General features: G+C 40.3%; 2 protein-coding genes across 5 annotated transcripts; both read left to right on the forward strand.

Moving 5' to 3' along the window:
• Window positions 1-164: 164 nt before the first annotated feature.
• ppp6r2b (protein phosphatase 6, regulatory subunit 2b) lies at window positions 165-17,683 on the forward strand. 4 transcript variants are annotated; one of them, XM_085359176.1, is made up of 26 exons: window positions 165-538; window positions 1,900-1,970; window positions 2,076-2,231; window positions 2,359-2,457; window positions 2,804-2,990; window positions 4,022-4,159; window positions 4,280-4,345; window positions 4,494-4,606; window positions 4,694-4,807; window positions 5,022-5,142; window positions 5,571-5,732; window positions 5,814-6,047; window positions 6,165-6,229; window positions 6,316-6,431; window positions 6,553-6,638; window positions 6,744-6,821; window positions 6,920-7,017; window positions 7,106-7,163; window positions 7,311-7,432; window positions 7,541-7,710; window positions 7,833-7,989; window positions 9,759-9,841; window positions 11,418-11,628; window positions 11,811-11,834; window positions 12,529-12,654; window positions 14,037-17,683. In XM_085359176.1, the coding sequence occupies exons 3-26, from the start codon at window positions 2,104-2,106 to the stop codon at window positions 14,068-14,070; spliced, it is 2,790 nt and encodes a 929-aa protein (XP_085215302.1). In that variant the 5' UTR covers window positions 165-538; window positions 1,900-1,970; window positions 2,076-2,103; the 3' UTR covers window positions 14,071-17,683. The 4 variants fall into 4 exon arrangements, with proteins under 4 accessions (XP_085215302.1, XP_085215303.1, XP_085215305.1 ...); XM_085359177.1 differs by having other exon boundaries at window positions 9,762-9,841; XM_085359179.1 differs by having other exon boundaries at window positions 12,529-12,658; window positions 14,037-14,070.
• Window positions 17,684-18,392: 709 nt separating this feature from the next.
• Window positions 18,393-22,239, forward strand: LOC146627817 (MOB kinase activator 2). Its single transcript, XM_085359184.1, has 5 exons — window positions 18,393-18,759; window positions 20,454-20,593; window positions 20,743-20,839; window positions 21,103-21,227; window positions 21,322-22,239. The coding sequence occupies exons 1-5, from the start codon at window positions 18,677-18,679 to the stop codon at window positions 21,558-21,560; spliced, it is 684 nt and encodes a 227-aa protein (XP_085215310.1). The 5' UTR covers window positions 18,393-18,676; the 3' UTR covers window positions 21,561-22,239.
• The last annotated feature ends 1,843 nt before the right edge of the window (window positions 22,240-24,082 follow it).

Below are 24,082 nucleotides of genomic sequence, written 5' to 3' on the forward strand. Positions count from 1 at the left end.
CAACTAAATAATTTTCCTGCAATATTAAATAAATGCTCATGTATGCATTATTGCATTCTTCACCCCAGTTTTAAACTTAAAGTGTTTATTTTCATAAAGAAAAAAAAATGTTTGAGAGCATGGATGTGAATGTTAAATGTTGCTGCAGTGCTTGATGACAGCAGATAAATATGGACTTACTGGATGTTTACACAGTTGATGGACAGCCGAACTTTTTGATTACGTTTAGGTTTTAGGTAGTCGCCATTTTGATTTCCAAACCTGACTATTTTTATGTATTTTTTTTCCCCATTTGGTCCTTTGGACTCCTGAATAATAATTTACACCGTGTCAACACAGCCCTCCCAGCAGCAGCAGAGCTAGCCGCTGAGTAACACGGCTGTGTAAATGACATTGCAGCCGGTGGAAAGGGTAGTATCGTTAAGCTAACAGCGCAGCCCTGAATAGGCTGCGATGGGCCTCCGAGTGACCTGACAACCAAAGTCGCCGAGTTGCAGTTCAGCTTCCAGATGTCCACAGATTAAACAATGGCTCAAAGGTAACGGTGGTATGTCTTTTTGGGAGGTAAACATGTGTAGCCCAGCGTAAAGCCTGTGCAAGCGATCAGAAGACGGTGACTTCAAGCTAGGTCTGAATCAGGAGCACGTCGTCCGACCACCTAGCTCACCAGCGGCGATAAATACTGACCTATATTAGCTTTAATCTGAATGTGGTTTGTCTCCAGTAAGAAATAATAATAATTTTTTTTTTTTTTTTTGGGGGGGGGTTGTTAGCAACTCGACTGTGGCACTGCTTGCTTTGCTAGCGGGCTGCTTTACGATCTGCAGTCAAGGTACGGTAAGTGAAAGTGGTTAAGGGAGACAGTGATAAAGGAGATAAGTTAACGTGGAGTTAAATGCACGGATTCGCTATCTAACACGGCTCCACGCTGACTTGACTGTTACCCTGTTATAACTAAAATCCGCTAACAGCTCAGAGTAACCGTTTACAGCTGCTCTTAGGACGCCTTGGCAGGCCTGTCACGGTTATGCTGTTGTATTAAATTTTAAAATCCACAGATGGCAATGACGAATCTGTAAACCCAGATTCCCGAGACACCTGTTTATCCCCTGCGTGTTTGTTCAAGGGATGTGTGCACAAGGGTGGCGTACTCCGACACCGTTCAATGTTATGCAACTACTTTTAATGGTCTCTAGATATGTGTAAGTTATTTCCAGCCATATTTTGTGCTGTAAAACGATACGCTACCCTCTTGTTTTCTCGCGTTGACGAGAGTTTGTTTGTAAACATGTGTTTGCATCTAAGAGATAATGGACTCATGATGGATGCTTCGTACAAAGTGTGGTCTGATTTGGTTTAGTTTGCGGGGTGGGGTGGCTTTAGGTGAATATTTAAAGCCTTAACAAAGCAAGCAACATTTCCTGCCTCTTACAATATTCAGCTGTCATCACCACCACACCTAGACTCAAGTTTGCTAGCTCCCAGAAACCTCCCATACTCAGGCATTTCTGTCACCGAAGGGTCAGTGTGTGCATCTTTCTTATCTCCAGTCATTCTTTGCTGATGCAAGTGCATGTGTGAGTCCCTTCCCTAAGCAAAGTGGTTAATGTTAATACACGAATGAGCAGCAGTAACTCAATTACAGATGCATTGCTTCCTGTTCTTTCCAGAGAGGAGTCCAAGCCTCTTAGCCTGAGTTCAGCCCTTCATCTAGCTCTGAAGAAGGCAGAGGCAATATTACTGTAAATGATTCTCCAACATTTGTTGTTCATTTTGCTGCTTCCCTTTTTTGGGTTGAAGGCAACTCTGCTGGGTTGGTGTGTCTGGTGTTTAGAATGAGTAAAGTGGGTGTGTTTCCACCTTCGCTATACTCAAATGAATATTGTCTCTGATGTACAGGTTGCACAGTGTCTGTGAGGCAAATGGCTCTTTAGCAAGATCCAACTGAGTATACTTCTCCTTGTCCAAATGTAAGCATTCATAAATAAATTAAACTAAATCAAAAATTAACTGTTGCATGCATTCTACACCATCCTGTTGCTTATCTCCGCACCACATCCTCTTTTGCTCAACAGCAGAGTGTATGCTACGGTGACGTCAGTCATGTTTTGGAAGTTTGATTTACACACATCTTCTCATCTGGAGGCTTTACTGGACAAGGAGGATGTCACTCTCGCTGAGCTCATGGATGAGGAGGATGTGCTGCAGGAGTGCAAGGCCCAAAACAGGAGGTCTGTTTAATGTCTACTTTGGTGTAGCTGCAAATTATTACCACATTTCGCATAATCAATCACCTTTGCTGTAATGCTTACTAAATTAATAAGTTGTGCATCTTATGTCACCGTTGTGGTTTTGCAGGCTTCTTGTGCTCTTGTGCCAAGACCAGAGCATGCAGGAGCTGGTTCGACTGATTACTACAGAGCCTCCTACTGGTGTAGAGGAGACAAAGCGCTTCAAGTAGGTGCTGTTGTGTAGAATATTCTAATGTAGTTTATTATATTCAGGGTAAAAATATATTCCTGGTGCTGCACTACATTATATCTGTTACCAGCCACTTTGTAGATGAGCCTGGATTTTAAGAGGATTCAGATTTGCTTAAACAATGTTTTTAATCCGACTAAAAGAACAGAAATGATTCCCCTAAATTAGCAAAACTATTTAATTGCCCGGTTGCCAGCAAACCAATGAAAGTCCTGTCCAGATAATTTTATCTTGTTTTGTTTTTCTTTGAAGTGGAAAATATAGCAATAATTTTGTTCCTCCATCATTTTACTGCAATATATGTCCATGCCATTTACAACAGGTATCCAAATATAGCATGTGAGCTGCTGACAAGTGATGTGGGAGTGATCAATGATAAGCTGGGTAATGAGGAGCCACTCCTGGAAAGCCTGTATGCCTTCCTGGAGCAGCCATCCCCACTTAACCCCCTCCTGGCATCCTTCTTTAGCAAAACTATTGGGAACCTCATCACACGGAAGACTGAGCAGGTAACACACACGTACACCGCTACATCAAAAGGGCATGCTTAATAAAGATGACGGTTACATTTTTGTGATGTTGTTTTCAGTTAATAAGTCTGAGGCAAGTTAATGGAAAATACTCACAAAAAATGTACTTTCACCCAAAATTGTTTTAAAATTCTGTTTCTTTTGAGGTGCCAACATGCATGGTTTATTTTACCCTTTTAGTGTCCGAGTTGATGATTTTAGTGTAAGATTGCTTGTTTATGAAACAACACATAATCAAAACTGTCCCGTATCAGAAGGGAATTATTTTAGTGAACCATTATTGTCCAAAACAACTTAACTCAAAAATGAATGGCTGGACTGCAGCTTATATAGTCTTCCATTTAAGGCTAACATTCCTGCTTGTATTAAGCCAACTAAAACATAAAGAAAGCTTATTACCTCTACATTTCATTTGCTCTGAACTTTGTATATATTTGTGTGTGTGAATAGAAGCTCATTTGATTCTGATGTGGGGTTTCAGATTTTTTAGAGTAGCTTTTTAAGACTTTAAGTAAGGCAACTATCTCACCTATATCATGACCATAAGGGACAGTCACTGGAGCAGCTGTCACCGGGTGAAACAGAGTACAACCCGAACAGTTGCTCATGATGAATTGAATCATAATTGAACTGAATCTGAATCAGAATACTTGAAATTATGTGGTTATAGTTGCTCGAACGAAGTTAAACAAATATTGCACAGGGAAGATGGCGTAATAGAAGCATTTGCTGTGTGTGTGTGTGTGTGTGTGTGTGTGTGTGTGTGTGTGTGTGTGTGTATAATGGTTTCTGTCTTTGTACTACGGTGTCACCCACAGTGTTAGATTTTATTGCATTTCAAGTTGTATTGCTCAAATAGCAGTATATCGTTTGGGAAATAGTGTCACATTTATGCAGCGCGAGTCAGTCTTGAGAAATAATACCACTTGTTTGACAGCAAGCTCCTTATCCCATTCTTCAGTTTCCTGTTTTGTATAATCATTATTTTCTCTGCTTTCTGTACTGTTTAGGTGATTAGTTTCCTGCAGAAGAAGGATGGATTTCTTTCCTTGGTCCTGAAGCATATTGACACGTCAGCCATGATGGATGTGCTCCTACGCCTTATCAGCTGTGTGGAGCCACCGCCTCTACGACTGGAGACACTTACTGTACGAGACAAATAGACCCACATTCAGAATTTCACATAAATCTGATTTTTTTTTTTTTTTTTTTTTTTTTTTAATTATTATTATTTTTGTCTAGTTGTAAAGCAATATTTTTCTCAACAGTGGCTGAATGAACAAAAACTGGCCCAGAGACTCATAGAGCTCATTCACCCTGAGAGGGATGAAGAGGTAGTGGAGAATTTCATAATTTTTAAATTTAACAAATATTTTATTTTGGTCTTTAAAAGTGTGCCATTGCTTTTATTCACAACGAAACCATTCATAAGACTGAGTGTCCAGATGTGATTGTTGTTTGTTTGATTTTTGCCCAACACAGAGGCAGTCAAATGCATCGCAGACTTTGTGTGATATCATTCGTCTGAGCAGAGACCAGGCCAGCCAGCTCCAAGAGATTTCACAGCCTGACCCACTGCTGACCGTGCTTGAATCGTAAGTTGGAAAGACTCACATGCACGCAGGTTTATGCTCTCTAAACAGGATGCAGCGATACTAACGTACTCCGTTTTGTTTATACAGGCAGGAGTGCGTGGAGCAGTTATTGCAGAATATGTTCTCAGGAGAGAGAACTGAGAGCTGTATCGTCAACGGGATTCAGGTTCTTCTGACCTTACTGGAGATCAGGAGGCCTGTGTAAGTGAGAAACCTCGAACAATTTCTAACAGTGTGAAGCTATTTCAGCTAAGTTTCTCTTTACAAAGCTCTCTGACAAGCCTTCTCATTTAAAATTTGGGCATTTTAATCTCTTTTTAAACATTTGTTAAAGTTTATTTTATATCCCTATTTATTAAGCCTTCCCAACATCTATTTTGAGTTTTCTGTTTTTGTTCCTCTGTCTTTATGGCAGGGTGGATGGTGTAATGGATGCTCAGGGATTTGAGAGAAGCTACACTGTTAACAGCAGTATTTTGTTGGCCATCCAGCCACACTTGATACACTTCCACCAGCTACTTCTGGAGCCACCCAAGGTACATAAACAAGTCTTTCTATGATGAATGATAATGTAGCCGCTTGAGGGTATTTAAGATTGTTGTGTGAGCGTTTCCCTAGGTGAGAACGGGCTTTTAGGAAATCAGGTATCAATAAATTCAGTCTGTCCACATACATTCCATTTTGTATGGAAAATCAGGAATCCCCTGTGTATTTCATCAAGGTGTTAGTGCTCAGTTTCAAAAATGATGAAATTGCCCAGTATAAAAGTGCAAGCTCTTTTAGCTCAAGTCATGCTGCATGACGCAGGCTTTCTTTTGCTTGCTCCACCAGCCTCTTTCTTTATCAGGTATGTTTGAGTCTCTGCTGTTTACATGCCGTTGTTGTACAGTAGTCAGACCTGTATAACAAAACAAAAACCTCTAGATCGTGTTTCCCCAAATTCCTCTGCCTTTTATCCATGTAGCGAGAGCCTATGCTGACAACTTTGGGTGTGCTGGAGGAACCGCTGGGGAACACGCGTCTGCACGTAGCCAGACTAGTGGCTTCTCTGCTTTATACCAGCTCTGCTAGCCACGCAGTCGTAGCACAGGAACTCTGCAGACTCAATACACTGAACCTCCTTCTGGTGAGAAAATCTGCTGCACTTTTGACAATTTATTTATGTTGAGAAAACATTACGTGTTAAATACCCCTTTGAAAAATACAGGACCTGTTCTTCAAGTACACCTGGAACAACTTTCTGCATCTCCAAGTGGAGCTTTGTGTTGCTGCTATCGTCCGGCCCTGTGCCCACGAAATGAGACTTCAGCCTGGCTTGGTTACCCAGGAAAAAGTCAAGCCTCATCCAGATGCAGCACCAGAACAGGAGTTGAACGAGACCCCGACTTCTGAACTATCAGACAGATCTGAAAACTCTGCTCATAACCTAATGGTGACTCATGTGAGTGTCTCTGCTTGTATTTGTGAAGTAGAAGGGTTGATCTACAAGAATGGGCAATGTGGCATCTCTTTCGGAATAAATAAATAACTGATTGACTCAATGTTTTTGTTTCCCAAGTTGTTTCAGCACTGCCACCTCGTCCAAAGGATTCTAGAGGCTTGGGAAGGAAATGATAAAATTCAGTAAGTAACTTTGAGATCTTTACATGAATTTGTGGCAATTGGCGGTAATCTCTGGGTTTCTCCAAGTGTCATATCTATTTGTTCAGGTCAGATCGTGGTATGCGACGAGGCTACATGGGGCATCTGACCAGGATCGCCAACACAGTGGTGCACAATCTGGAGAAAGGCCCGGTTCACACCCAGATCAGTAGCCTCATTGCAGGTGTGTATGTGTTTGTGGACACATGGACTCATTTCTGTGTGGAAGAAAGCAGTAACTACCACGAATCACACCAAACTGGCTTATGGCTTTCATAATGCTGCTGTTGTGTGTTTGCATGTAGAGCTGCCAGAGGACTACAGAGGGCGCTGGGAAACCTTTGTAGATCAAACGCTGTCTGAGACCAACAGAAAGAACACCATAGACCTGGTAAATCCTAATTCGTGCACATCTGTAGAATTAAGAACCTGTTTTTCATTACACACACATTCAGAGTTTTAAGCACTGCACAAGTGTTGATCTTTCCATGTTAAGGTTGGCACTGGCAACCCTCGTCCTTCCTCAGAGGATGATATGGAGAGCCCCTTCCCCAAAGAACTGACAATACAGCAGGTATGCGTACACACACACATAAGCACATATTTAAAATATTTCTTGCTTCTCTTATGGGCTTTTGTGCTGTAATTATATTTGTTATGATCTGTTTTTAGGCCTTTTCAGACTACCAGATCCAGCAGATGACAGCTAACTTTGTGGATCAGTTTGGCTTTAATGATGAGGAGTTCACTGATCATGATGACAGCATTGGGTAAATTAGCTGACATTTTTCTCAAGTGATGGTTTATTCTTATTTCACTCGTGTGTGCGGAGGGTGTGAATCCTGGTTCTTTTTGCAGGGCAACTTTTGATCGGATTGCAGAGATTAATATCAATATTGATGCTGGCCATGACAGTGTAAGTTGATTTTAAAGGGGTTTTATTTCTTTCCTTAGGCTGTAAATACTTTTGTTCATTCTTAACTATACATTGTTTTTTGTTTTTAGGCACTGAAGCTCAGAAAACAAACCTGACAGCTAATTATTTTGTTTGTTTTTTGTGCAGGCTAACACAGCTGTATTTGAGGCTTGTTCCAAAGAGAGGATTCAGCCCTTTGATGATGAGGAGGAGGACATCTGGGAGGAGAAGGAGATTAACTATGCAACACAAGCCAAGTCCCGGAACAGGTAACTACATGGCTTTAAATAAAGATGCTCTCAACATCTTTATTATTATCATTATTTTTGCTTCAAAATGATGGTTTTGTATTCCGTGCAAATTTCATATGTTTCAAGGTTTGGTGGGTCACAGTCCTCCCAAAGCCAAGCAACCAGTAAGACCTGTGACATGACAGAAACTTGTGAGAGCTCCAGCAGAGCAGCAGACTCAGACTCTGACGAGGGAGAAGACCCTAAATATGATCTGGACCCTTTTGCAAGTCCGGACCAGACCGAGGCAACAACGAGTGAGATATGATATATCGTGTAATCGTGTATAATTGTTTTGCCGTAGTTGTATTTTAGGTCTAAAGCAGGTTTTAAGTGTCACATGTCATGTATGTATGCTCTTGTTTGTTTGTTTTTTCAGGCACTGGATGGGTAGCAGACTTTGGAGAAGTGAATTCAAAGGCTCCTGCAGCAGGAGCGGGCTTCTCAGCCTGGGACGCTCCAGTGTCTCAGCCAGCTGCAACAGAGGCCGAGGAGAAGGGATGGGCCAAGTTCACAGACTTTCAGCCTTTTTGCTGGTGAGTTTGGGTGCATTATATGTAAGGAGAGTTCATTGTCTAAAAAGCATCTAATTAAAATTATAAGACTATATATCTCGTGATGATTAATATTTTATTTAAAGGAAATGCTCATTTGGCATAATTTTTTCTATGATAGAAAGACGTACTTTTCAGAGGAAACTCGAAGTAAAACTAAAAAAAAAAGGTGCAAAAATGTCTAAAAACCATGAGTTTTTCTTTTTTAAAAACATTACAAAATTTCCTCCCTGCCCAGTGACACGTTTTTTGAAGTGGTAGTGCAAAGGAGAACATTTGTGTTCAAAACTAACGACAAACCATTTTAGTCACATGACCAGTATTGTTAGGATATGTTCACCAACACTGAACACTGTGCATAATTTTTCTATTTGAAACTATTTAGATCGGCTCTTAAAAAAAAACAAAGATATGGACTTCTCCATATCTTTTCCATATCAAGGTTTTTTCCATACAGTGCACATTCTGTTGTAGGCTATTCCAATCACTATAAACAGCAAGTCCAAGGCAGAGCTTTGCTTTACAGATGTTATATCTTCTTGAGACTTTATTACTTTTCTCTGGATTTTTGATCTGGATTGGTGGATTCTTTAAGAGGTGAAGTAGACAAGGTATTCATTATCAAAGGTGATAGCTAATAAGCCTTTCAACATTGATGCATCTGTCATTAGTGGCAGGGTCACTGTTTACAGCATAGTGGGGCAGTACAGATTAATAACATTAAAACTTTTGTTAGATTAACATTAGGGCTGTGCAATATGACCAAAATCTCATATCCCAATATAAAACATCTATTGTCCCGATAATGATATAACTCACAAAAAATTTAATATTTTCTGTAAATTCTGTGAATCTCGTGTAGGTGAAGTGTCTCCAGCTGGGCGTCATGTACCTGGAGTCGAGTGCTTTAACCGATGCATGAAGCTATACATTTTTAGACATAAGTTGTAACGGCCGCCGTTTTCTTTGTGAGTATTTATTGCACGGCGTGCTGCAGGGAAAGCCTGTTCTAACATTTGAGTCAAAGGTTTATTTTTTAGCACCTGACGACTCTTTTTTTTTTTTTTTTTTTTTTGCTTCTCATCCGTCAATACTCTGCATACTTTTTCACGTGATTCAGTTTCTTTTGAAAATTCTCAACAGGATCTTGAGCTTTATTGTGAAAGGTTTATGTGGAAAATAAACAAGCGGACATGCGATGGCATTACCGTCGTTGTTGGTAAGGACAACCCATAAAAACAGGCGCTTGTCTGTCTGTAGTGTGGTTATATTAAATATAAGAGAAAGAGAGAACTTTAAGAAATTAATATAGCCACTACAGTGACCATCAAAACGATGAAAAAATATTGCCCTAAACAGTTTATTTTGCGACACCACGAAACAAATGATAGCGTAAAATTAAACGATAGACGTTTTTATATCGTCATCCGATATATATCGTTATATCGAACAGCCCTAATTAACATGTTAACTTGTGTTAGTTTAAATCATTGAAAGCTTGAGCTGTTGTGGGGAACACAAATCGTTTATGCGATTTGGCTTCTACTCTACATTCGCATGCAGTGCCATACTGTGTTCTTTGCTAGCTGTTGTGAACAAACTGAGTGCCTTTTCCTAGTCATTGATTTTGCATCTGATTTTACAAGTATCACAGGTAAACAAATACAACCTCCACATACAAAGGGTGTGTGTAGTTTATTAGATGCAGTGCATTTTCTCTCTGTTTTATTATTTGTGTGACTTATGTCCAGCAGCTCTGAAACAGGCCCGAGATGCAGCTCACCTGTGGACTCAGAGCTCAGTGGATCAGACATCCCCAAACCAAACCAAAACCGTAAGTAGCCTCAGAATGACTGACTGTGAATATTTTGTAACACTTCACTCAAACATAAAAAAACGACAGAAATGGTAAAAAGTCTCCACTGTATTTCTATTCAACTCCATATATCATGGTCCACAGGAAGGATATCTAAATGACAAGGCCTCTAACATCTCTATCAGTCAGTTGGTTAACTTTATGGCAGGTAGGGCTGCTCGATTATGGCAAAAATGATAATCACGATTATTTTCACTGAAATTGAGATCGCGATTATTTGACGATATTTATTTAACCCTTTAAGACCTACCATAGAACCAAGTCCGCCAGAGCTTATATTATTTTTTTACATGTTGTAGTGCCATTTGTGGGAGCATTTCAAGTTGCTAAATAACTGTTATAGCCCATATTTTAATAATATGTATGCATTAAGTCCATAGTAACTACATTAATTGCAAAAAAGTGCAATAAACTACAAAAAAATTTATATCGTTTTTGTTTTGTTTTTTTACATATATTTCTACTTGGAGAAATTTAAGAGGTTTATCCCTCAAAACTTTAAATACAAAAAAGTTGCAAAAAATAGTTTACAACAACAGGAAATTTATTTTGAGTGTCTTCATAGTTTTATTTTGGAGATACACCAATTTTTATATACTGCAGGAAAAACAAAAAAAACAATCCTATGATGCAAATTTGCAAAGAAAACAGCATGTGCATCAAAATAAACTATTTCCAGCAGTGCAAGCATCCCAGAAACTATTCAGAAAAGTCAAACATGACCAGTAGATGTTTTTAAGGCCTACAAGTAAAAAAAACTACATTTCCGCGAAAATGACGTCACTTCCGGTTTCGGCCAGGAAATGGCGGACATGCGACAGTTCGCGCTGACGTCTGTTTCACTGTGGGAAGTGTTACGAACAGCTGATCGGATCGGCAAAGCGTGTTTCTGGAATATTATGTTTTTGTTCCTGCAAGCGCTTTTTATGCAATTATTGCAAAGCTTTATGTGGAAGGAAACCGTGACCGAGGACAAGCTGATGGCATCAGATGTAAGTACAACTCCTCCGGTTTCATATGCAAAACAAATTATTGCGCTAGCTTACGTGGTTCAGGTTCTACAGGGATTTAAAAATAGTTACACAAAATGGAGCATGCTGCTCTGACCGGATTTAAAGGGTTAACAATGACTTTAAAAAATAATATAAAATAGTGTGCAACACCACTGAAGTTTTTTTTTTTTTTTACCTCTCTTTTCAACCAACAGCAGTCACTCTCCTCTCCAAATAACTTCTGCTTAGCTTTCCGAGCTTTCCGAGCTTCCCTCGGGTCCTCTTAATCAGCGGTCTCCAACCTTTTTTGCGCCACAGACCGGTTTATGCCCGACAATATTTTCACGGACCGGCCTTTAAGGTGTCGCGGATAAATGAGGGAGGGGCTAATAATCGGCTCCGTCATTTTTAATGATCGTTGAAAGCCCAGATCGTAATCGTGATTAAAATTCGATTAATTGAGCAGCCCTAATGGCAGGTAAGCTTTTCAGATAACCATGCATCAATTTTACAAACTGTTTCTTTCCTGTTAATCTCAACAGCGTGTGTGTGGAGTGTTTGCGTGGCAAGGAAAGCACCACTAGTGGCATCAGACAGCTCCTCCTCCAGCAGCTCCGACAGCGATGAGGAAGAAAGAAAGACAGAATCCACATCCAGTGAGACGGTCACCACAGAGACCATCACCACAGGTGCTGGCAAGGAGACCATCCGGCTCACCGTTGACGCCAAAAATGAGAGGGCAGTCTTCAGCAGGTGCACATTCTCTCACACAAATAGGGAGCTCCTGTTCTGTCTGGTCCAGTGTGCCAGGCTTTGATAAAGCCCTCCTTTCCCTTTGCTCTCCTGTACAATTTTGCTTCCCCTTCTCTGCTTTTTTTCTGATTATCCTCCTCCCCCTGTTTGTTCCCTCCTTTCTCATCTCCCCTTGACTCCAGAGTATTCAGACCTGCAGTCAGACGGTATGTTGTGCTTGAGGTCCTGTGCTCTGAAGTGTGGAATGCTTCCTGGAGTTGTGTTAAGGATTTAAGATGCGTTTTGCTTGTTGCCTTTAACAGGATGAGGAGTAATGATTCCTTATGGCATAATTCAGGCCAAGCCTAATTCATAAAAAAGAAAATCCACTAACTCCAACCTGGTGACTTGTAGAGTCTCTGTATTCTCTGTGATTCTCAAATATAACAGAAATTCACTGTGCATTTATGAAAGAAAAGATGGTTGACTATTTGTTACCTTACTTGTTTTATACAGTATAATGATGAGAGAAGAGTAGCATATTAGTGCTGATTGTAATGATGTGATATTTTGGTTTTATTTTTAATCATAACATTAGGGCTCGATATGATTTTTCATTCAGAGAACCCTCACCACTAACGGTCTGTTGGATAGCATGCTATGAATAAAGGTTGCCACCTATCCAATTTATCAACATCCTAACAAACCAGTACATTAGCAAATTACTAACAGTGCACCAACGAGCATGCTGGAGTTAAAGTCCAATCTGAACTCAGTGGACAGCGGGGACAGAGGCCACAGATCAGAGCAGATGGAGACAATTTAGCAAGCAGCAGAAAGGAGCATCTACAGTACTCAGTTCAGCTGTCACTTGTTTTCGTAGCTAAAGCTGTAATTCTTGTTTTGTTTTGTTTTTTTCAGCGACGTGCCAGTGGAAGGGCTCGCTAACGATAAAGAAAGTGGCAAAGGTGAAAAAGGAAAGCAACATGAGAACAGTTCCAGCCCAGTTACTGCTGATTCGGCTAACCAGGCAGCTGCTGTTACACAGTAAGTTTGCATTTGTGTGTTTTGTATAGAGATGAATAGAGGGATGAGATCACCAAACATTGCATCAGTGATTCATCCCTGTCAAAGCACCTCTTTATGTGAGAGCTCTTTGACGAGTCACCGCACAACCTACGCACATTTCTGACCTCAAGAACAGAGGTGTAACCTGTCATATCTAATTGGCTGCATTTCTTAGAAGCTTTAAGGAGTATTAAATCATGAATGTTTTATCTACGTCCAGGGCAGCCAAAAATAAACAATTTTACATCACTTACAGGACTGTTGTGGTGATTTACAATTCCAGAAATGGGAGATTTTTGGCCTCTTTGTTGAATAATTTAGTTTCTGTCATACAACAACATACAGCATCATTGCATAGGCTGTAGATGGATACTCTGCTGTAGTTGAGCAGTTTTTCTTTCTTTAGTAAAAGTTACTGAACCCCAAATTACAGTTGGAACAAATGAAAGTTTATGAAGTATGTAAATGGTACAAATTTTTCTTTTTAAAGATCTATTCTTTAGAGACACGTGTCACATGTGACACAAGTGCAATATAGATTACATGCTGAAGGAATATGTTGTACACATGCAACCTGCTGAGCACTGAATAAATCCCAGTTGCAAAGTTATTACATGTATTCACCATGCGATGCAGAAAATATATAAATTAATTTAAATTTTTTAATTAAAGATTTGTAAAATATATAAGCATAAGTTAAATTATACTTGGTTCTAATCTTTTGTAATGACCCCTTTGCACAGCTGGAAAATCAATTAATAGAATACAGGTTAGTTAAGAATACGTATTCAACAAATCAAATTTATTTCACTTTGATCTCGCAAAAAAACTACAGGGAGGCCATAAGAGGATGTGTGGAACAATGTAAGAACTGTTTGTAAGGTTATATTTGTAAAGGTTTATAATGTTCAGCTGCCATGTTAGAAACAAACAGCAGCACATATTGTAGAGTCCAAGGAATGGTGCATTTGTGATGGTCATGAATTCACAAGATTAAGATTTTTCTGCAGCTTTACAATTGAATTTTCTTTGCAGCCACAGTGCATATTATAGTCCATTTTCCTACTCTCTTGTCAGTTTTTAAAAAAATATTTTTTATTAGATCATCTCTCCTTCCTTTAGGTGAAAATATGGGCTAGTGAACAAATAGACTGTACATAAAAGATGTACACACCCATCATGATATTACCTGTTGGTTTTGGATCTAAAGCCTTGGTGTTGTGCTAAGGTAATGATAACAAGCTGGATTTCCAAACTTGAATGGGCCAGTGTCGTTTGACATGCATAGCAACAGTAGCCACAAGGAAACCAACTCGTCTGAATTCTCTCTTTTTTTTTTCTTTCTTTTTTTTAACTGACAGAGAGATGCAGTCCCCCGCTAATGGACCGGCCTAACGAAGTGGTGCAGGAACACACTTCATACCTGATCATTCAACACACAGCCACGCCACCTTTGCTTCCTGTTAGCAGTCCATCAATACCCTCGTTTGTGTCTAAAAGACGTGTAAGTGAATGGAAGATCCTTAGTGCAGAGCTCGAGCAGTATTTATAATGGATACCAGAAATCAACACATGGGTACTAGTGATGTCTCTAATGCGCCTTCATGACATCATTATAAATGAACCGCTTCAAAAAGAATTGTGTGTTTTATAAAAAACATTTCATTGTGCCAGGCACACCAAAGGCAAACTGTGTTACATACGAACTTTTTCAAGATGAATTTCTTTCCCGTTAAACTTGGAAATGTAAACACCTTTATCTGTCGGGATCTACTGATGTGCCAGCTGCACTTTTAATGTTAAGAAAACACCCTATTCTGAAATTTGACATTTTATTAAATTAAGCACCGGGATTTCAGATTATTTGGGTCTGTCTGCTCTCCAGGTATAAATATGGTCCAGTGGATTTTTTTCTGTTTTCTAGGAGAGCATTTGACTGTTTACACTTTAGTAACAAAAAGCATTCAAATAATCAGCCAAGATTACAGACGCCAAGATGCTTGCAAAGCGCTAGCTAGCTGCCATTTTGTGTACAACATTTCAGTCTTCGTGCCGGGCAGACAGGTCATTATAGCAAATATGCGACTTATCTGATCATTTCTCAGTCAAGTAAGTTTTTATCTCCTTTGATCACATGACGCGCAAGTGCTCTCTATTTGTTAGTTTGGAGCATTGGATTTGGAGGCCTCGCGTGTGTCACTTCCTCCTCCTGAAAGATTCAAGTAGTTTAGGGGTACGTGTGTGCACGCGTGTGTGTACTGTTGTGTCCATGTGTATAGACGTGTGTGCCGGCGTGTGTGTTTGAGCTCTGTCTGAGGTACAGAGTACGTTTCTCAGGTCAAAGGAGAGGTATGCAGATAGAAAGAAAGCACACCTGTGTAACACACACGCAGACACACAGTGCCATACACACACAAGTGTACACAACCATATCTAGATGCAAAAAAAAAGGAAAAAAATGGCAGCCCACGTATAAGTTCATACCACCCTCAGAGCTGTTTAAATGTAATATTGTGAAATTTGAACCTGTATTAGGTTGTGGCTCTTCTTGGTAATCTGTAAACGTAATATAAATGTAAACAGTATATATATATAAACATCATATCTATTTTTGGAATAAATCCAGTGTACGGCAAGGCGGTTGTTTTGCAGGTTGCGATGTGTGTATCGTATGTGTGTCGTACTGTCGAAATGAGGCAATAATGATGTCTGTGTTTCGGTTAATAGGCCAGCATCAGTTCATGTTTCTTTGCTACATGCTTCCTACATGGCAGTTTAGGAGTGTGCATGCTGTGAATACGAGTTGGTCGTCTACGGTACGTCTTCCATTTTGTTTATTTTGAGGATGATTCTTGTTAATGACAACTTGGGTCTTTTTTTTTTTTTCTTTATTTCCACCCTGTATCAATTTTAAACCCATTTTGCATAATTTAAATAGTCAAATTCAGGGGGAAAATTATGATAAACAATAAAATAGTCCATGTACTGCTTTTTGATCATATCGTTTGTGTACGCATGTGTTTCCACTGTAACAACGGTGATTAATTTAAACTGGATCTGAACAAATGTGTTTGTTAGAGCAATAATAAATCAACAGAAGCACATTAGGCACAGGTTTTTATAATCGGTAAATTAATGTTGCCTAATTTAGCTGCTCCATTTCCTGCTTTAACTTCATTTTGGATTTTCAAAAGACCGGTCAGACCAAAACACTTAAATTTACTTGGCAGATTAGAGGTGCCCAGTGGAGTTTACTTACAAAGGAAATATTGTGACCTCAGGTGTCATTCACCAAAACCCATTGTTCTCTAAGAAACGTCTGGAGTGCATTTCCTTTTGCAATGCTAATTCATTGGTAGATATTTCAAATCCAGCATTGTTTACATTCTTGCTTACTTGGTAGCAGTCTTGTTCTTCCTGTCGATCAGTGTAGTGTCTGCAGCCACTTGCAGGAATGTGTAACATTACTCACATTCTTGCACAAGTGGAGCAATGGCAAGACGCAGAAAAAGGTGCGATAGAACTGCTAGAGGCCAAGAATTCCGGGGGGGGGGGGGGGAACTTGAGTCGGTAATGAAAGTCAACATTAGTTGCAGCAACACCATCAGTGCTCACTGAGGTGGCACGCCATTAAGTTAGCTGTCTGATCTTTCCTGCTTCATCAAATCTATGCTTGTTATAAACAGTTAACCGGTTTAATCCAGTCTGGTCATAATCAGATTACATTAAACAACACAATACGTAAGAAAACGTGACCCAAGTTGTACTGAATTATCCTTTAAAATCTGTGTGTGCCAGACAGTCATCCTTTACGTCATCTTTCTCCTCGTCTCTCTCTTTCTCAGGGTAGGAGTCGAATTAAATTGCATTTACCTATGGAACGATTCTCTGAGATTGTTGTATTTATTTTAAAAGCACTTTTTCAAGAAGCACTTTTTGGTTTTTGGTTTTTTAATTTGGTGGCGCTAAGCGCCCCTACGTAATTCCCTCCCTCAGAGCGATGGGAATGTTTGACTTGACGAGTGAATCACGTAGACACTTTAGAATATCTTTTTGTTGTTGTTTTTTCTTCAATGCTTTCTGCCAAAGTGTGTCTTCCCACCAGTGTACAACTGGGTTTCATATCTGTGAAGTAGCCTCTTTTCTTGCAGTGGTCTTAGAGGTGTAGATTTATCTGAAGCAGCCTTTGTTTGATCCATTGCTCATGTTTTTTTTTTTTCTTTGTGAATCATGTGATGGAGTTATTAGCTGGAGAAGAGAATGCCACAAGTCAAAGAAAGACTTTGAAGATTCGTCTTAGATCACAGCTCTTTCTTCCTCCTCTGCTTTCATCTGTTCACCGCTTTGAGCCGTTTGAAGTGAAACTGCACAGAGCTAGCACCGCTTCGTTGTCAGGGTTAAAAGAGGAAAAATAGGGCTGCGTTTGTCAGGGTTGTTCACATGGTCAGAATATGACATCCCACCCGTCACTAAGCCTAAGCAGTGCTTCTGGCCTATACCATTTGTGTGTATGTGTATTTAATGCGTGTTTATGTGCCCCCTTCAGTTTGAGTGTTTTAGCTACGGGTATGTTGTCACATTATGCATAATGGTACGTTGCATTCATCTCTAAGTGCCATTAAGTTTGCACATTAGCCTCGTTCACCTCTTTTTGGGCATTCGCTGTATTGCACAGTGTGTGCCCCGAACTTTATTGAGAAACAATGGGTGTGAAGTTGTTACTTACCAATTACTTATTATTTACACTGAGACCATTTCAAAGTTTTTTCTCACATTATAGCTTATTATTATATTAGGGCATGTGTGTGCAGATGTGTGGGGGAGTGGTGGGAAAAACAGCCGTGTGGTTAAATGCCTTTTTTTGTAAAGCGGACTGATGCTGGTGTCTTTGTTTTTGGGTTCTTTTTTTCATTTAGAGTAATGTGTCTGTTACCTGTTGTCAATTTAGCTTGTACATTCAGATATGAACCTAATAAATATGTCAAAGATAAATACGCCTCTGTTTGTGTGACGCTTACTGTAAAACACACACACACCACACAGTACACAGAGAGAGAAAGAGTCAACAGGACATGGTCTTTGGAATATGTTTACCTTAAGGGAAGTTGAACAGGTGGATTATGTTGGGTCCCCGTCTCCCACACATACAATCAGTGCTACACCCTCACAGTGTCTCCCCTGCTGCAAACATAAACCTGCCTGTCAGTTAGATGTCAGTGTGCTGCAGGCATCAAGTAAAGTTGGTTCACATAACAGCTGAGAAGGACCTGAAGAGCCTTCATTTGTGCTCATTCGCTTCACTTACATTTCAGTTTTTCAGCCTGTGGTCCTCTCTATATGTAGCTACCGTTTTACCCGTGGGTGTATGGCTTCTTTCCTGAGCTTAGATGTTTGTCATACTAATCCTGGAGCACAGATACTGTTAAGTCTTAAGAGGTAAGACTCTTTTCTACCATTCTCCCTGCCTTCTTCCCTTCTTACTTACTTTTGCACCAGGGAAAAACAAACAAACACCTTTTTAGGTTTTGATCCACACCTGCCTGCTCTCTCTGCGCAGAGTGCATGAAGGAGAGTCTGTTTGCAGTGGGTGGAAAAGGGAAGAAGGCGGAGTTGTGTTTTTGTACTTTTAATGGGTTGTGGAGAAACCTGCCTGTCTGCTTGGAGCTGGGAGAGGAGGAGCCTGTGGGGTGTGGGACTTCAGACAAAGGAGACATAAACACACTGACACTGGATCACTGGAGCAAAAAAAGAGTAGGAGACGACTAAGGGAGACGATTCCCAACTCTTGGACTACTTTTTCGCTATATTTTGGAGAAAACAAACTTTATGTAGAGGAGATTTTTGAGGGGGGGTGTGATACCTTGGATCGGTTTGTGAGCTGAGACATGTTTGTGTTGGAGCAGTGGTGGCCATATGTTGCCCAGACTGTGTAGAAGTGTGTGTGTTTGGGATGGAAAAGTGGAGCTGGCACGATCAACATTTCTGCTCTTAGCTTCACGCCATGGGGGGGTGCCATAGTTACCCCTCGGCTAAAGAAGCAGACGGGAAGACCCTTCAGCCCTCTGACATCAGCAGTGACAAATTGTAAGTTATATCTCTTTTTCTCCTTGTTTTTTTTTATTTTTTATTGCATTTCTTTGTTTGTCCTGTCAATCTTTTACTACTTCTGTATTTTTGATAGAACAAACACTCATGTTAAAAAGAGGACAATACTTATATCTGTTAATGGTGTGTAAGAAATGTGACTAGAAAGCTGGTTGCACATGGTTTACTCAGGAATGTTCTCCAGATAAGACTGTGTGCGTGTGCGTGTGTGTGCGTGTGCGTGTGTGTTACATATTTGCCTGATGCCATCAGTGACGGTGGATTCCTCTAACAGCGGGAACACATTATGAGCAGCAGTTAAAACTAATATGAGGAAAGGCACTGGGAAAATGTGTTTTATCTGAGTTACTAGGCAAATGTTTTGCTCCAGGTTGAATCTTTTACAGCCAGCTCGCTGTAGCGAAGAGAAACCCGCTCATGGACAAAGTAAAAGTGGACAGATGGCCGAGTGCAGGAGAGCAGGGTCACAGAGGAGAGTGTTTACACAAAAAACACAACATGACAACTAGCTTTGGGTTCTTTGTTTTTGTGTGCTGACAACCTGTAGCCAAGAGAGGAGGTGACTGAGTTAATGTCAGTGAGCTGTAACAGAGCAGGATGTGAGCAGCTGATGTTCCTGTGGACATTAGGAAAGTTTGTCATGGCTTGGCAAAGCTTTGCTCTACTGTACCTTTGCACAGCTAATGTTTACATTGATTTCTGACACTCTTCCTCCCTTTCTGACTGCTCTGACCTTTCACGCTTGACAAAAGACCTCCTGTTTAAACCTTTACACAAATGATCCCTGGCAGCCACTCTCTCTCACACACACTAACACATTTATACAGGGGGGAGTGAAACCCCATGGAGAGTACTGTGTTTTCCTTATCACAGCAGGCAAGGTCATACTAAGTAAACCCTCAGCTGTTGCGTGTGTGTGTGTGTGTGTGTGTGTGTGTGTGTGTGTGTGTGTGTGTGTGTGTGTGTGTGTGTGTGTGTGTGTGTGTGTGTGTGCATGTGTGTAAGAAAGCTGAGCGTGACAGCTGCCTGATCCACTACACTTTTAATATTGCAAAGTCTTGACTAAAAGTCTGAGTTAGCCTGCTCTGATCAGGAGCAACTATCCTGCATCCCTGCTTTGAATAAAGTCAAATTCTGCTGCCAGGTTTGACTCTCCATCACACTGTAAACATCATACATTCCCAGTATTCTCTATCTATATTGTCACACCTTCCTGATTAATAAGCCCTGTCTGTAGCTTATCAGTAGGTGCAGTATATAAACCGATGTAGGAAAAAGAGATGTTTTCCCAAAGAGGGTTGGCCTCAGCACTCGGCTCTACATTATCCTGCACAATCTTGCTCAGTTATTTGCTTTCCAGCATTGACCGCTGCAGCAGTCTGCTTCATTAACAGTAATTACGCTGGATCTGAATTGACTGCCTTCATTACATTAACTGCTGCTGTATTGGATGTTTAGGTCTGCAGTCACAGCAGTGCTCGTATGTTTCAATGTGTGTGTGTCAGCCAACACAGAGCAAGATAGATGAAAGAACTTAAAACATCATATCTACTGAGTGCAGCAGCAGTCATTAATCCACTGACCCGTTGGTCGTTAGACACAGCGATATTTTTCGGTCTCCCACTCTTTCTCTTTCTGTGTCGGCTTCATTAACTCTGAACTGTCTTCTCAAGGGGGATTAATAACAATAACCAGGAAGCGCGTCCATATCTGCAGCAGCAGTATGTGTGTCAGCGGATCACACATGCAGACATGTATGCCCTCATAGCTCTGCCGCCTGGCGTCGACAAGGCAGAGTGGCTTGCCAGCAACAGTAAGTAGTAACAGATTTGTGTTTGGACTCATTTCTCTGTAGCTCTTTAACTCCCAACACTTTTCTTCTTTCTGCAAAAACAAAGAAGAAGAGAGAACAGCAACGTGCGCAAGATATAATGTTGCTGTGCTTATTTATTTTCTTTCCAGCTGTGGCATTTTTCAAGCATATAAACCTGTTCTCCAGTGCCCTATCAGAGTTCTGCACTCCCAGCACATGCCCAACTGCCTGTGGACCAGGCAACGCGTAAGTTACTCAGTATTATACTGCAAATTGTGGCACCGTATGCAGATACAAAAGCTGTTCTTGATGTATAATATAATATTATATTCATATTATATATGGGTAACCTTGCACACTATATCTGTTGCAGTCATTGGGGTAAAGTGCAGCTTCTCAGTCTTTATCAGCCCAGGAGTGACATCACAATATTTACCCTTTAAAAAACATCAAGTACGGATTCTGTTGTTTCCATGTTGTGTAAACTTTTAGTACGCTTTCGTCCTCAGGGTTTATGTTTGGACTGATGACCATGGCAGGAAGCTTAAGTGCTCTGCTCCACTTTACTTTGACTACGCCATGTCATACATTCAGGACCTACTGACTGATGAAGACGTGTTCCCTACAAAAGCAGGTAGAGTGCATTTACATCGTGTGTTACCTAATTGCACGGCACGTTTCAGTTTCAGTTTTAGTTTTAAACTGTCATCTCTTCCTTGTTTCTCCAGGTGCAAAATTTCCGACAGGCTTCGTGTTTATGGTCCAGAAGGTGTTTCTGTTGTTGTTCAGGACAATGGCTCACATTTATTGGTCTCACTACACACAGGCCCAGCAGGTGGGTCTGCACCCGCACCTCAACACGCTTTTCATGCACCTGACGCTCTTCTGCCGGCACCATGAGCTGCTGGATCCAGAAGACACTGAGCCACTGCAGGACCTCATCACAGCTTTGGGACGACAAGGGTGAACTTAAAGGGCAGCCGCAGATATTGTACAATCACATCATTGCACGCTTATTTATTTCTTAAAGCTGATTGTCTCTCACCACTCTGGGCCAAATTTAAACGTATTCCCCAGTATAGATTTTTAAAGAAAGCTCTATAAGGAGAGCAATGCAAAGAAACAATGCTCCTGTTCTGTAGAATTGGGCTGAAGTGTATGACTATTGCATGCTTTGTTTTGTTGTTGTTGGGTTTTTTTTTGCTTTTTTAACATAATGGTGCACTATTTTACTTTGATAAGGTCAAGATCTTCAAGGTCACTTAACCAAACAAACCCAGTTTGTGCCATTTTTGTATTTTGTGCACCGTGCAAAAATGCTGCATCTGCATCTTCATGTATTTTAGAGTACTTTGTAATAAATATTTGTGAGCCATTATCTGTACAGTGGAACTGAAAAGCATGCATACTTTATTTTGGAGAAATTAGTGAATGCAAAAAAGTGGGAAGAATTGGTTAAAGACAGGGAGGGACTTTGTGTTTGATCCTGAAGTGGGTGCTGGTGCTGTTTTATTTAGCATATTTTCAGGTCTTTGGTTTATAATCAGCGCCACCTGCTGCTAGTAAAGGAATCCAGCACGTATCACATTTTCCCTGCACCATCTGTAAATATTTGTTTACATACTGGATTTATGATTAAACTGACTTATGAGAGTTAAATGGTGGTTTTTCTGTTTTAATGTAAGGGTGTTGACAAAACATCTGGCTGCACTGGTTCTCTCATTTCAGATGTGAACGCCGTTTGAGGCCCACAAAGCTAAGGGATCACATACTGTAAACACTGAATTGTATGAATATTTTTGTTTCTTTTCAGAGTCGTCTTTTTTTCTTTTTAGTGCTGCAAAACAAATAGAAAATGTGCCTCTTCAACATACAAACTCTACTGTACATTCTTCTTGGTTAACAGCGTTGTTTCTGGGAAGTGTCAGGCCACTCGAGCCACACTGCATTAAATGAGCCTAACGGGCCCTGTGCCATATGCAGTCTTGATCAAAAGTTTACGTTTAAAAATAGCGAAAAATCATATTTTGCATATTTGTATCTTAACATGGTTCCAGGTAGAGTTTCAACATGCAACAAGAAGAAATAGGAGTGAGACAAAACATTTTTTTAAGCATGCAATTTATTGAAAACAAAGCTTAAACTGAATCAAGCTGTTTGATTTCTGATTTGGGGGAGCTTAGTTTTTTTTAAGATGTGGTCTTAAACTTTTGATCAGCCATAAAAGTTCTAAACATTAACTCAGTAATGAGTAGCTCCACCGTTATTGTTGATCACTTCAAAAAATTGTTGCGGCATGCTTGATGCAAGCGTTTCCATGAGGTAAGTGGGAACATTTCTCCAAGTGGTGAAGAGAGCCGCAAGAAGGGCATCTACTGTCTGGAACTGTTGCCCATTTTTGTAAACTTCCCTAGCCATCCATCCATCCCCAAAGGTTCACAGGGAACATGCAGGATGGTCCAAAAGAGTGATGTTATTGTCCTGGAAGAAGTCCCTTGTCCTGCGGGCATTGTGTACTGTAGCGTTGTCCTGTTGAAAAACCTAGTTGGTACCACACAGACCATGGCCCTGTCATGAGGGATGCTTTCTGCAACATCTGGACAAACCCAGCGCCCGTTTGATGCCCCTGCACCACCTGAAGCTCCTACTATTACTAATTATCCTTACGTATAATTAGTAATTTAAAAATGATGTGCTTACCCCTGATGGCATATATGTCAGCTATGCTTCCATAAACAATAAGCTCTCACCTCACTGCCCCCCCTCTTCTATTTATTAACACTATTTATTTACATATTTCTATTTTTACCCGATTGTATATTTGTACATTTTATATATTTTTTCTCTAAATACTGTTCATATGTATATAGTGCTGCAGAAACTCTGCACCCCCCACCACGTTTGCACCGAGTAGGAGATGCTCTGTATGTCTGTATAGTGACAATAAAGGTATTCTATTCTATTCTGTAGCTTCCAGGTCATATGAAAATCTGTTTTCATCTCTTTTTCTCGCATCTCATGCCCCAGATACAGACATAATCAGGATATATTATTGCTTGGCTATTTTTATTTAAAACATTTTTCCTTTGCCCAATATAAGCATGTAGTCCTATATTTCTCCACAAAGAGGCAGCAAAAACCCCTACATTTTACCGACAGACTTAAAAATACAAAGAAATTTGAAAAATGATTAACCTAAAAGAAATGTATTTATTCATTTCATAACTTCATTACTGAACAACACTGTTGCAAAAAATGATTGATCTCTCATTTCAACTGCAAATTCTTTTCAAATTAAAATGAAAACATGCCTCTTTCATTATACAGGGTTGGCCATTTATATAGATACACCGTAATAACACGGGAATGGTTGGTAATATTAAAGTCCTGTTTGTGGAACATTAGTATATGTGAGGGGGAAAACTCCTCAAGATGGGTGGTGACTATGGTGGCCATTTAGAAGTTGGCCATCTTGGATACAACCTTTGT

Source organism: Diplotaxodon limnothrissa, linkage group LG7, assembly GCF_057381915.1.
Source record: "Diplotaxodon limnothrissa isolate DT_005_m linkage group LG7, D_limnothrissa_male_GT1.1, whole genome shotgun sequence".
Classification (NCBI taxonomy): Eukaryota; Metazoa; Chordata; class Actinopteri; order Cichliformes; family Cichlidae; genus Diplotaxodon; species Diplotaxodon limnothrissa.